At 53.3% G+C, this 12,865-nt stretch overlaps 1 protein-coding gene across 3 annotated transcripts in view; it reads left to right on the plus strand.

Annotated features, from left to right (window-relative positions):
* SLC66A2 (solute carrier family 66 member 2) overlaps positions 1 to 12,865 on the plus strand; it is a 48,117-nt gene that overhangs the window by 23,214 nt on the left and 12,038 nt on the right. For 2 of the 3 annotated variants that reach the window (XM_082853477.1, XM_082853478.1), the window contains one exon: positions 12,019 to 12,235. The exons of the other annotated variant lie outside the window; for it this stretch is intronic. In XM_082853477.1, coding sequence (XP_082709603.1) covers positions 12,019 to 12,235 — 217 coding nt within the window. The remainder of the gene's footprint in view (positions 1 to 12,018; positions 12,236 to 12,865) is intronic. 3 annotated transcript variants of the gene reach the window in all.

The raw sequence follows: 12,865 nt of genomic DNA on the forward strand, positions 1-12,865 counted from the left end.
GTCAGTACTTAATTTCCCTTTTAAGGCTGAGTAATATTCCACTGTATGGCTGGACCACATGTTGTTCATCCGTTCGTCCATTGATGGACATTTGGGTTGTTTCTACCTTTTGGCTGTCGTGAATAGTCCTGCTGTGAACATTCATAGGAAGGCTTCATGTAGCCATATGTTTTCAGTTCTTTTGGGCATTTACGTAGGAGTAGAGTTGCTGGGTCTGTGGGAACTCCATGTGGAATCATTTGAGGAGCTGCCAGGCTGCTTCTCAAAGTGGCTGCACCATGTTACATCCCCATCAGCTGTGTATGAAGGTTCCAGTTTCTCCACGTTCTCACCAAAACTTTTGTCTTGTTTATTTTTGCCACCATAGTAACTGTGACCTGACATCTCACTGTGGCTTTGACTTGCGTTCCCCTTGCGATTAGTGACGCTGAGCATCTTTTCATGTGCTTGTTGGCCTCTCCCGGGAGCTGAGTGATGCTTGTTTTGTAGATTTCTCTGGTTTAGTGTCTCTCAGAGCTTCTCTTGGCCCTGCCGTCGCGGGAGGTGACCCGGGACGCGTGTGTCCTCCCTGCAGCTGTCCCCATGCTTCCTCTCCTGGCCCCTGCGTAACGGCCAGCGGTTAGAAGAGTCAGGTCCACAGGAGCCTCCTGGGCGCTGCCCTCCGGGGTTGCCTGGTCCTCGACCGTCGCACCGAGGATGTGCTGAGAGCACAGCCCCTGAGGGTTTCCTTAACTTGCGGCAAGATCAGAAGGCAGAGGAGTGGACGGGCTCCAGCTGTTCTCTCGTGGCTGCGTGACCTGGACGAAGCCTGTGTGGGAAGTGGCCGAGGGCTGGCTTGTGGTGGGAGGAGCCCCTCAGAGGGTCGGTGAGGCCCTGTGCGCCGGGGCTGCAGCCCGGGTGGGGTCCGGACACTGGCAGTTCCCTCATGTGAGGATGCGCGGACCCCTCCTCGCATCCGAGGGAGCACGAGTGACAGTGACAGTCGGTCCGGGACCTGGGAGGGGCCTCGGTCTTAACCTCTGAACTGGGAAGCAGACCCCCTCCCTCATGCAAGCAGAACAGCAGGTGAAACTGCGCTAGTTCTCATCGACCCCGTGTGCAGCTCCGAACGCTGAGCCATCGGGGTGGGCTTCCTGGGACGGAGGGCCTGTCCCCCTGCCGCGTGCCTCGCTCCTCGCGCCCCTCTGAACTCCCGCCCCGTTTAAGCAGCTCCGTTTTCTTTTAGCAGCTTTACTGAGGTCTGATGAGCACGTGATGGGCGCACTTGGTGTGCAGTTTTGGTCAGGTTGGGCATTATACAGCCTTCACCCAAATTAGGACAGTGAACATGACCGTCACCCCCAAATTTTCCTCTTCACCCCCAGGCCCTAATCTGCTTTCTCTCACTAGACATTCGTTTGCGTTTACTAGGATTTGACAGAACTGGAACTATACAGTATGTAGTATTTTGTCTGGTTCCTTTCACTCAGCGTCATTGTTTTAAAATTTGTCCAGGTTGTAGAGTATATCAACAGTTCATTCCTTTTTACTGTTGAGTTATATGGTTGCACTACAATTTGTGTGTTTATTAACTGGTTGATGGAAATTTGGGTCGTTTCCAGTTTTTTACTGTTACAAATGAAACTGCTGTGAATGAACCCTTGCGTACAGGTCTCTATATGAACATATGCTTTCTTTTCTCTTGGGTGTATACCTAGGAGTGGACTGGCTGGATCATATGGTAAGTGTATGTTTAATTTTTTAAGAAACTGTTGCACTGTCTTCCAAAGTTCTGTACCATTTTGCATTCCCACCAGCAGTGTGTGAATCCCAGTTGCTTTGCATCCTCATCAATACTTTGTATGGACCTTTTTAAAAAAAAACTTTTAGCCATTCAGATAGGTATGTGGTGGCATTTCATCGTTGTCTTAACTTGCATTTCACTAATGATGTCGAGCATCTTTTCGTGTGCTTGTTTGTCATCCTTATATCTTCATTGGTGAAGTACCCAAATCTTGTGTCAATTTAAAAATTGTTCTTATTGAATTTTGAGTTTTTAATGTTTGGATACAGGTGTTTTTATCAGGTACATGGTTTGCAGTATTTTCTCCCCGTCTGTGGCTTGTCTTTTCATTCTTTTAGTGGTTTCTTTTGACAAGCAGAAGTTTTAAATTTTTATGAAGCCCAGTTTATCAGTTTGTTCTTTTATCAGTTGTGCTTTTAGTGTCAGGTTTAAGGCATCTTTGTCAAACTCAAGGGCACAAAGGTTTCTCCCTATTTTTTTTCCTGGTGGTTTTGCAGTTTTAGGTTTTACATTTGGATCTGTGACCTAATTATCTGTGAGTTAATTTTTGTTCACAGTGTGAGGTGTGGCCCCAGCGTTACTGGTTTGCACATGGATGCCAAAGACCGTCCTTTCCCCACTGAATCACCTCTGCATCTTGTCAGAAGTCAGCTGTCTGTGTGTGGGGCCCGTTTCCGGACTCTGCTCTGTCGCATTGATTCATTTCCCGATTCCCGCGCCAGCAGCGCACTGTCCTGATCGCTGTGGCTTTTTGGTGCTGAGTCTTGGAATCAGGTAGTGTCAGTCCTCCAACTTGTTCTCTGTTCTACGTGCTTTGCGTTTCTATATGAAGTTTAGAATCCATTTGTCATTTTCTACAAAAAGCGTGGTAGGGTTTTGATTGGGATTATCTTGCATCTATAGATTAATTTGGGGAGAATTGACATCTTTATGATTGTGCCGAAAGTGTTAACACAGGAGGCCTGGGACTGCTGTCCTTAGGAAAGCCTGCTTGCCAAGTTGGCCCCTGGCTGATGTCTGGGAACTTGGAGTTTGGCATACTTCCCGTCATTCTCAACTGATGAGAGGGGCTTTCTGTGCTTCAGCTGTCTGGACACCTGCTTTCCTTCTGGAAGTCTGGGATTTTGGTGTGTGCTAGGCAGAGGGTGTCTACGTGACCAGCCCCCAGTAAAAGCTCTGGGCACCGAGTCCTTAATGAGCTTCCCTGGTCATCGTCCATTGCTGGAGGAATCAAGCTCATGCAAGGGAGGGTCCTGGGAGAGGCTCCTGGGAGCTCACACCTGGAGTCCTCCAGACGCCGCCCCATCTGCCCTTCCCTTTGTGGATTTTGCTTTATATCCTGTGGTATAATCATCACGGCTGTGGCTCTGGAGACATGCTGGGTGACTCCTCCTGAAAGATCATCGGACCTGGGGATGGTCTTGGAGACTCCCGACACAGCAGTGTTGAGACGCCAGCGCAGAAACACCGTGTAGCTCTCCACCTATGTCTGCTTTCACTTCCCTCAGCAGTGTTTTGTAGTTTTCAGTGTGCCCATCTTGCACAGTGTCAGATTTATCCCTAAGTATTTCATATTTTTTATCACCGTATCATGTATGGTATTGTTTATTAAATCTCAGTTTCTGATTGTTCATTGCTAGTATGTAGAAATGCAATTTACTTTTGTGTATTGATCTGATAGCCTGCAACCTTGCTGAACTCATTTATACATTCTAATGGATTTTAGTGGGTTCCTTAGAGACATAATAAATAAGATCATGTCATCTGCAAAAAGGGACAGTTTTACTTCTTCCTTTCCCACCTGGATGCCTTCTATTTCTTTCTTTCTTTTTTTTGCCTGGTTGCTCTGGATAGAAACTCCAGCAGTGTTGATCAGAAGTGGTAAGAGTGAGCATACTTGCTTTGTTCTTGATCTCAGGGAAAAGCATACTTTTGTTTGTCCCCTGCCTACCTTAGTGTAATTGTCATACAGTTAACTTTACATGTGCTGAAGCCCCATGCTACCTTGCTCTTACTTTGTTTAAATAGTCACTTATCTATTAATAAGATTTAAATGATAAGAAGAAAGTCATATATATTCACCCACTTATTTACCATTTCCAATGGCCATTGTTTTAAATTGATTTATTTATTTATTTTATTTTCGGCTGCGTTGGGTCTTCGTTGCTGCACACGGGCTTTCTCTAGTTGCAGCGAGCGGGGGCTACTCTTCGTTGTGATGCGCGGGCTTCTCATTGCGGTGGCTTATCTTGTAGCAGAGCACGGGCTCTAGGCATGCAGGCTTCAGTAGTTGTGGCACGTGGGCTCAGTAGTTGTGGCTCATGGGCTCTAGAGCGCAGGCTCAGTAGTTGTGGCGCACGGGCTTAGTTGCTCTGTGGCACGTGGGATCTTCCCGGACCAGGGCTGGAACCCGTGTCCCCTGCACTGGCAGGCGGATTCTTAACCACTGCTCCACCAGGGAAGCCCCCAATGGTCCTTTTTGATTGGATGCCAGACATTGTGAATTTTACTTTGCCGAGTGATGGATATTTTTGTGGGCCTATAGATTTTCTTGAGCTTTGTTCTAGGGTGCAGTTAAGTAACTTGGAAACAGTTTGATCTTTTTATTTTTAAAAATTTATTTATTTATTTATCTTGTTTATTTTTGGCTGCATCAGGTCTTAGCTGCAGCACGCAGGATCTTCGTTGAGGCAGGCGGGATGTTTCGTTGTGGTGCATGGGCTTCTCTCTAGTTGTGGCATGTGGGTTTTCTCTTCTCTAGTTGTGGCACGCAGGCTCCGGGGCCTGTGGGCTCTGTAGTCGTGGTGCATGGGTTCCAGAGTGTGTGGGCTCTGTAGTGCGTGCAGCTCACGGGCTCTAAGTTGAGGCGGGTGAGCTCAGTAGTTGTGGCACGCGGGCTTAGTTGCCCCGTGGCATGTGGGGTCTTAGTTCCCTGACCAGGGATCGAACGTGCGTCCCCTGCACTGTAAGGCAGATTCTTTACCTCTGGACCTCCAGCGACGTCCCAGTTTGATCTTCTTAGATCTTGCTTTTAAGATTAGTTCAGTGGAACCAAAGCAGTGCGCAGTCTGCTCCCTACTGCTGGGGCAAGTTACCCCTGTGCTCGGCCTGACGCCTGTGTGTTTTGAGGTTTCCCAGGCTGGCTGGGGGGAGGGATGCTAATGTGAGCCCTCTTGGTTCCCTCGCTGGTGGGGGCCCCGCCGAGTCCTTGAGGGCCATTCTGCAGGCCCTTGGCCCCCACACGGCCCTCCCTCCAGCTCCGAGACCTCTTCATTCCCAGACCAGCTCGTTCACCCAGGCTGTCTGCCGGCTTGGCTGTGAGGGGCCCACTTCCTGTCCCGTGTCCTGGGAACTCGCAGGGTACAACTGGGACAGTTTGGGGCGCACCACGCCTGCTTCCCATCTCAGAGGTCACTGTCCTTCGCTGCCCAATGTCCAGGGTCTTACTGGGAACTCGCAGGGTACAACTGGGACAGGTTGGGGCGCACCACGCCTGCTTCCCATCTCAGAGGTCACTGTCCTTCGCTGCCCAATGTCCAGGGTCTTACTGGGAACTCGCAGGGTACAACTGGGACAGGTTGGGGCGCACCACGCCTGCTTCCCATCTCAGAGGTCACTGTCCTTCGCTGCCCAATGTCCAGGGTCTTACTGGGAACTCGCAGGGTACAACTGGGACAGGTTGGGGCGCACCACGCCTGCTTCCCATCTCAGAGGTCACTGTCCTTCGCTGCCCAATGTCCAGGGTCTTACTGGGAACTCGCAGGGTACAACTGGGACAGGTTGGGGCGCACCACGCCTGCTTCCCATCTCAGAGGTCACTGTCCTTCGCTGCCCAATGTCCAGGGTCTTACTGGGAACTCGCAGGGTACAACTGGGACAGGTTGGGGCGCACCACGCCTGCTTCCCATCTCAGAGGTCACTGTCCTTCACGCCCAGTGTCCAGGGTCTTACAAGGATGTATTTTGCCCATTTTTGGTCCAAAACTCCGTGTATTTTGACCGTGTTTTGGTTGTTTGGGAGAGTAAATGTGGCCCCTTTGCCCCGTCTTGGCTGGAAAGAGAAGTGGCAGCTCAGTTCTCACTTTTCCGGCCTTTGTATTCTTCTGAGCACCGCTAGCCACTTAGGTGTAAATGCCCAGCTAGTATGGGTTTTTGTTCCTGTCCTACAGCCTGGAATTTGCCAGAGTGGAAGGATGATTAACCTTTCTTCTCAGGGCGGTGGTGACTGTGACGGGCTGTTCCCTCCGCTCCTTTGCTCTGGTGTGAGCTGCCACTGTGGGTGTCCCAGGGAATCCCCACGCCCTCCCCGCTAGGGGCACCAGCTGTCCCCCTGCTGCTCTGGGGGGCCCCCCTTAGATGGCTCCGTTTGTGGTAAACGGCTGAGGGTGTGCTCGGCTTACCGGTGCCTATTTTTTAGGAAGGCCCTGTGCCTTGATTTTCAGGGATCATCATAGGCTGAGTGAGTTGACAGGCTTGGATGGGGTTGGATGGGCCACAGAGAGGGACAGTGACCGCATCTGAAGCCCACGCGCATCAAGTCACGCTGTTGCCATGGAAACACAACTGGGCATCTGTGGGGCTCTCGTCGTCTTCTTTTTTTTTAAATTAATTAATTTTATTTATTTTTGGCTGCGTTGGGTCTTTGTTGCTGCGCGTGGGTTTTCTCTAGTTGCGGCAACCGGGGGGCTACTCTTCGTTGCAGTGCACAGGCTTCTCACTGCAGTGGCTTCTCTTTTGCAGAGCACTGGCTCTAGGCGTGCGGGTTTCAGTAGTTGTGGCACGTGGGCTCAGTAGTTGTGGCTCACAGGCTCTAGAGTGCAGCTCAGTAGCTGTGGCGCACGGGCTTAGTTGCTCCGCACCGTGTGGGATCTTCCCGGACCAGGGCTCGAACCCGTCTCCCCTGCATTGGCAGGCGGATTCTTAACCACTGCGCCGCCAGGGAAGCCCAGCTCTCATCTTCTTGATCTCATCACACTTTGCCTTCCTCTTTCGTCTCAGATACATGGTAACTTTTGTGAAAATGCACGTGAGGGTCCTTTTTCCTTCCTCTGGCAGTTCACTGCTATATCTCGTAAAGGGCCAGGTGCTCCCGGGTGCTGGCACATTTCCCTGGAACTTCAGAAACAGTGGTCAATGCAGCTCCTGGAAGAGACAATTCCCCTGCCTGTGATACAGGCAGAGACAGACTTCTGGGAAGTGGGCATCGATCATGACAGGTCCTCTGTCCCCGATGACTAGCTCCTATCCCACCTCCTCTGAGCCACACTTCCTGCTGCCCTTTCCCGTTCTCAGGGACCTTTGTCCTCACCCCCCGGAGGGCGTGCGGCGGTCCCCGTGCGGCGGTCCCCGTGCGTTGGTCCCCGTGCGGCAGTCCCCGTGTGGCGGTCCCCGTGCGGTGGTCCCCGTGCGGCAGTGGCCTTGGAGGCATCGACCTCTTGGATCTTGTTCTCTGAGGCGACCAAGTGCTGTTTGCCAAGTGAGCGTTGAATTGGGCAGCTTTCCACCTCGTTCGGAACTCATGCTTATTGGTGATGCTGCCTGTTACAGTCATTCGGGCCTTTTGAGGAGACACCTTGAGTTACTCGTTCAGAACATGCTTACTTGGGCCCACCTCTTCCTGAGCATAGACCTGGGAGCGAGCTGCATGAGCTTTTGTTTCCAAGCCCCCCGCGCTCAGACGCGGGGCCCGGTGGTGCTGCTGGGCCGCCCTCACGTCCCCCCCCCCCCCCCGCACGCCTCTGCGCCCGCCCGCGTCACTCACCCACTCGCCCGGGCTGCCGGCTGGTTCCGAGTGGGGTCCTTGCGCGGGGACAGCACTTCAGCTGCAGCAGGTGGGTGCGGGTCTCAGGTCGGGTTTCCTGAAGGGGCGCGTCCCAGCGACTGCAGTGGCTGTGGTGGGCAGCCCGGACCCTCGTCACCACCACAGCAGTGGATGCTCGCGCGAGGGGCTGTCGGATGAGAATTTGACAGCTGTGATGCCTGAGCGCTGCTGTTGGACTCTGACCCACGTGGTTGAAGTTCTGTAAACCTGAACGGCAGGAATTACGCTCATTTCCACAGGTCACCACAGTGAGTCACGGTGACAAGGGCCGTGGCTCCTGGGTTCTCGAAGTGAATTGTTGGCGCCTAATCCTTCGGAGGGGGCGGTTTCCTGAGCATCGAGTCCCGGGAGCTGGCGCGCGCTGTGCGTCCTGCCGGCTCGCCCGCCCAGGGCCCCCTGGCTGGTGCCAGGCTGATGGGAGGAGGCCGATCCGTCCGTCATGCTGGGGGCTCATGTGCCGGTACATAGTCCTTGCTTTCAAAAGGAATTCTTTACAAATGTATCCAAGAGGCTGTGTTTTCTGCCACAGATGAGCTTAATTCCATAAAATGCAGCTTTGTGTTTTCGAGCGTAAACGCAGATTGCGCGACAGACTTAATACAGCCACGCGCTCTGGCGAACGGCAGCCATGTGAGCGAGCTCTCTGGAGGTGGCAGCGGGGCTCCCGGCCCCTCCGCGCTCCCACGGACACCGTCCCCCCTCGTCTTGACCCGCTTCTGGTCCTCGTGTCCCTCCTGGGAGTCCGTCGTGGTGAACGCAGGCAGGGGTGCTGTCCTCAGCGTCAGTGGAGCAGGGGGCTGACAGGATGCGGACTCCCCCGAGCGCCCGTGGGGTGACCTCGACCTTCGCTGTGCTGTTTCTGGCATTTGTGTGGATGGTTTTTTGGCTACAACGGCTTTGTAGAACCTGCCTGTGACACAGCGGGATGTGGACCGGCAGACCAGGGGCCCGGGATGGCCTGAAGAGAGCTAGCGAGAAGTCGGAGGTGGCCAGGTGGGCCCCCTGCGGCCTCCCTGAAACCAAGGTGAAGCCCCAGGCCTGACCCTCCCTGCGGGTGGGGGGCGGGCAGAGATGCCGTGGCTCTGGCATGGCCCCTCTCTGGGCACCATTCTTCTGTCCAAGCTCGCGCTGACGTCCTGTAGCCTCAGGACTGGGTGTACAAATATCTTTTCGAGTACCTGTTTTCAGTTCTTTTGGGTGTATGCCCGGAAGTGGAATTGCTGGATCATACAGTAATTCTGTGTTTAATTTGTTGAGAAACTGCCGACCTGTTTTCCACAGCGGCTGCGCCAATTTACATCCCCACCAGCAGTGCACAGGCTCCCTCTTCCCACCTCCTCGCCAACACTTGTTATTCCTTGTCTTTTTGATGATGGCCATTCTGACAGGTGTGAGGTGACATCTCATTGTGGTTCTGATTTGCATTTCCCTGATGATTAGTGATATTGGACATCTTTTCATGTACCTGTCGCCCACTTGTATGTCTTCTATGGAAAAACGTTTATTCAATTCCTCTGCCCACTTTCATTTTTACTTTTTAATTTTTTAATAAATTTATTCATTCATTTATTTATTTTTGGCTGTGTTGGGTCTCCGTTGCTGTGCGGGTTTTCTCTAGTTGTGGCGAGCGGGGCTACTCTGTTGCAGTGCACGGTATTCTCATTGCAGTGCCTTCTTTTGTTGCGGAGCACGGGCTCTAGCACACAGGCTTCAGTAGTTGTGGCTCGTGGGCTCAGTAGTTGTGGCTTGCAGGCTCTAGAGCGCAGCCTCGGTAGTTGTGGCGCACGGGCTTCAGTAGTTGTGGCTCGCGGGCTCTAGAGCACAGGCTCGGTAGTTGTGGCGCACGGGCTTAGTTGCTCCATGGCATGTGGGATCATCCCGGACCAGGGCTCGAACCCGTATCCCCTGCACTGGCAGGTGGATTCCCAACGACTGCGACACCAGGGAAGTCCCATTCTGCCCATTTTTAAGGGGTTGTTTGTTTTTGGATGTTGAGTGGTCTGGTTCTGTATATATTTTGGATATTAACCCCTTATAAGATAGTAAATATTTCCTCCGATTCCACAGTTTGCCTTTTTGTGTTGCCGATTGTTTCTTCTGCTCTGCAGAAGCTTTTTCTTTGTTTCTTTTTCCATTAAAGTTTTAAAGGTTGCACTCCATTTACAAAGTATTGGCTGTATTCCCTGTGTTGTACAGTACACCCCTGTAGCTGATCTTACACCCAGTAGTTTGTACCTTGCACCCTCCCACCCCTGTATTGGACGCACCCCCCCACCATAACTACTGGTTTGTTCTTTATATCTATGAGTTGCAGAGGCTTTTTAGTTTGATGTAATTTCACTTGTTTATTTTTGCTTTCGTTGCTTGTGCTTTTGGAATCACATCCAAGAAATCGTTGCCAAGACCCATATGAAGGAGCTTTTTGCCTAGAAGCACAGAAGTTTAAGATTTTGATGTAGTCCAATTTACCTGTTTTTGCATTTGTTGCCTGTGCTTTTGGTATATCTAAGAAATCGCTAACACACTCAGTGTCATGATGCTTCTCCCTGTGTCTTCTTCTCAGAGTTTTCTAGTTTTATCTGGTATGTTTAGCTTTGGTCCATTTTGAGTTAATTTTTGCACTTGAAGGTAGGGGCCCAACCTCGGTCTCTTCTCAGAAACTTTTTGACACAGGTTTTCTGGTAGTCATTTGCCAACTGACTTGCTCCCCCGAGAACCTAAGATAGAAAGGCTTCCGATCGATTGACCACAGACCCAGCTTTCTGAAGTCCCCGCACACTCACCTGGTGTCCTCAGCCGTCCCTGTCCTGCCCGAGCTCTCAGCCCTGACCGTGTTCTCCCTGCTCCTCGGGCACAAAGACAGGACCTAATTCGGCAGGCCTGCGCGTCCTGCCCTGCCACACCCTCTCGGGCCCTCTGTCTGGGACGCCTGCGCGTGGGCCCGCTGTTCCGTGCCCTGCCCCCACACACGCAGGGCAACACACTGCAGCCGGGGCCTCTTCAGGGAGCAGCCAGGCTCAGGACCCTGAGGTCCTCGGGGAGGGGACCTCAGAGCCGCAGGCCGTGTCCATTCCGCCTCTGGCGCCCCTGCCTGCCCTCCCCCTTCCCAGCTCCGATGCCCACAGTGTCCTCACGTGGGGTTAGGTAGTGGGAGACCTGGATGTGGGGGACAGGGCGTGTGGTGCAGCCTGGACCCTCCCCCACGGCGCCTCCCGGCCCCCTGGACGGCCGACTCCTGGTGGCCTCGCCTGTGCTGGCGGCCCTTGCTGGGCCTTTTCCCGAAGGGGTGCCGGGCTCTGGACCTTACCAGTCTAAGGACGGGGTCAGGCTCGGCACGTCACGCCCTCCCCGACTCCCTCCGTGTTTATCCCCGTTCCCTGACCTTCCCAGCCACCACGTCTGTGCCCAGGACCCCCGCGTGTCTCTGCCCGAGCCCAGGAAGCTCGTGTGGACTGCTCATTGTGTGAGTGCTTGTGAACTTGGTGTCGGCAGGACACGTCTGTGCGGCAAACGATAACATCGTACCAGCTGAGTGTGTGGTGATATCGTACATTTTTACTGGGCCCTTACTATGGGCTGGGTACTTTTGAGATTCATAAGATAAACTCATTTAACCAATAAAACAACCCTAGGAGGTAGGAACTATTGTTCCTCTATTACATCTGAGGAAATGGAGAAACAAAATTAATCCAAAGTTGTAGAGGGAAGGAATGGGGATTCTAACCAGGAGAGAGGTTCCAGAGGCTCTGGACCAGCCCGCAGTACACTCTCAGACTACTTAGGAAGAATTTAAGGATTTTAGTGTCTTTTATGTGGAGCTAATATCTGTATCAAGGCTCCTTCAGAAATGCCGTAATGGAGGCAGATGGAGCCCACAGTTTACGTCCTCCTCTCACTGACCTTGACCTCCCCACTCGGTCCCGTCCTCCCCCCACTGACCTTGTCCTCCTCACTCGGTCCCGTCCTCCCCAGCACTGACCTTGGCCTCCCCACTCGGTCCCGTCCTCCCCCACACTGACCTTGGCCTCCTCACTCGGTCCCGTCCTCCCCCACTGACCTTGTCCTCCTCACTCGGTCCCGTCCTCCCACACTGACCTTGGCCTCCCCACTCGGTCCCGTCCTCCCCACATTGACCTTGGCCTCCTCACTCGGTCCCGTCCTCCACCACACTGACCTTGGCCTCCTCACTCGGTCCCGTCCTCCCCCACTGACCTTGGCCTCCTCACTTGGTCCCGTCCTCCCCCACACTGACCTTGGCCTCCTCACTCGGTCCTGTCCTCCCCCACACTGACCTTGACCTCCTCACTCAGTCCTGTCCTCCCCACACTGACCTTGGCCTCCTCCCTCTGTCCCGTCCTCCCCACACTGACCTTGGCCTGCACACCTCGTTCACGTTTCTCTCCCTTTTGCCCTAGACCTCGACCCCCAGCACTTTTGGCACTGGGACAGCTTTGGGGACTACGTGCAGTGTGTCCTGGCCTTCACCGGTGTGGCGGGCTGTGTCACCTACCTGTCCATCGACTCGGCCCTTTTCGTGGAGAGCCTGGGCTTCCTGGCCGTGCTGACCGAGGCCATGCTGGGCATGCCGCAGCTCTGCCGCAACCACCGCCACCAGTCCACGGAGGGCATGAGGTAGGGGCGCGGCAGGGACCCGTGTCCACGGAGGGCATGAGGTAGGGGCGCGGCAGGGACCCGTGCACACATCTGCTGCTTCACTTTCAGTTCAAGAGCAGCTTCGGGTTAGGACGCTGGTCTTCTGACCTCTTGACGTACAAGCAGGTGTGTTCCTGTGCAACAGGTGAGGGGAAGCCGAGACCCTCCCGTGAAGCAGCTCACTGCGGGCCATGGACGGGAGGCGGGGTCCACAGATGTCTCCCGAAGGCAGAAGGTTCAAGCCCTTTAATGTAGGAAACGACGCGGCAGCCTCCTCCCCCTTAGCACCACCAAGAGCGGGTCTCAGGCGCTCCCTGCCTCCCTCAGGCACAGTTCCATTTATGAGAACATCAAAAAGCAAAAAATGCTTAGGAATTAACTTAACCAAGGAGGTGGAAGACCTGTACAATGAAAGCTACGGTGAGATGCCACCTCTCACCCGTTTGGATGGTGACTGTCAGAAAAACAGAACAGCAAGTGTTGGTAAAGGATGTGCAAAGATTGGAATTCTTGTGTTCTGTTGGTGGGAATGCAAAGTGGTCCAGCTGCTGTGGAAAGCAATATGGCATTTCCTCAAAATATTAAAAATAGAATTACAGTGTGACCCAG

Source organism: Leucopleurus acutus (genome assembly GCF_964270905.1).
Source record: "Leucopleurus acutus genome assembly, chromosome: 13".
Taxonomy (NCBI): domain Eukaryota; kingdom Metazoa; phylum Chordata; class Mammalia; order Artiodactyla; family Delphinidae; genus Leucopleurus; species Leucopleurus acutus.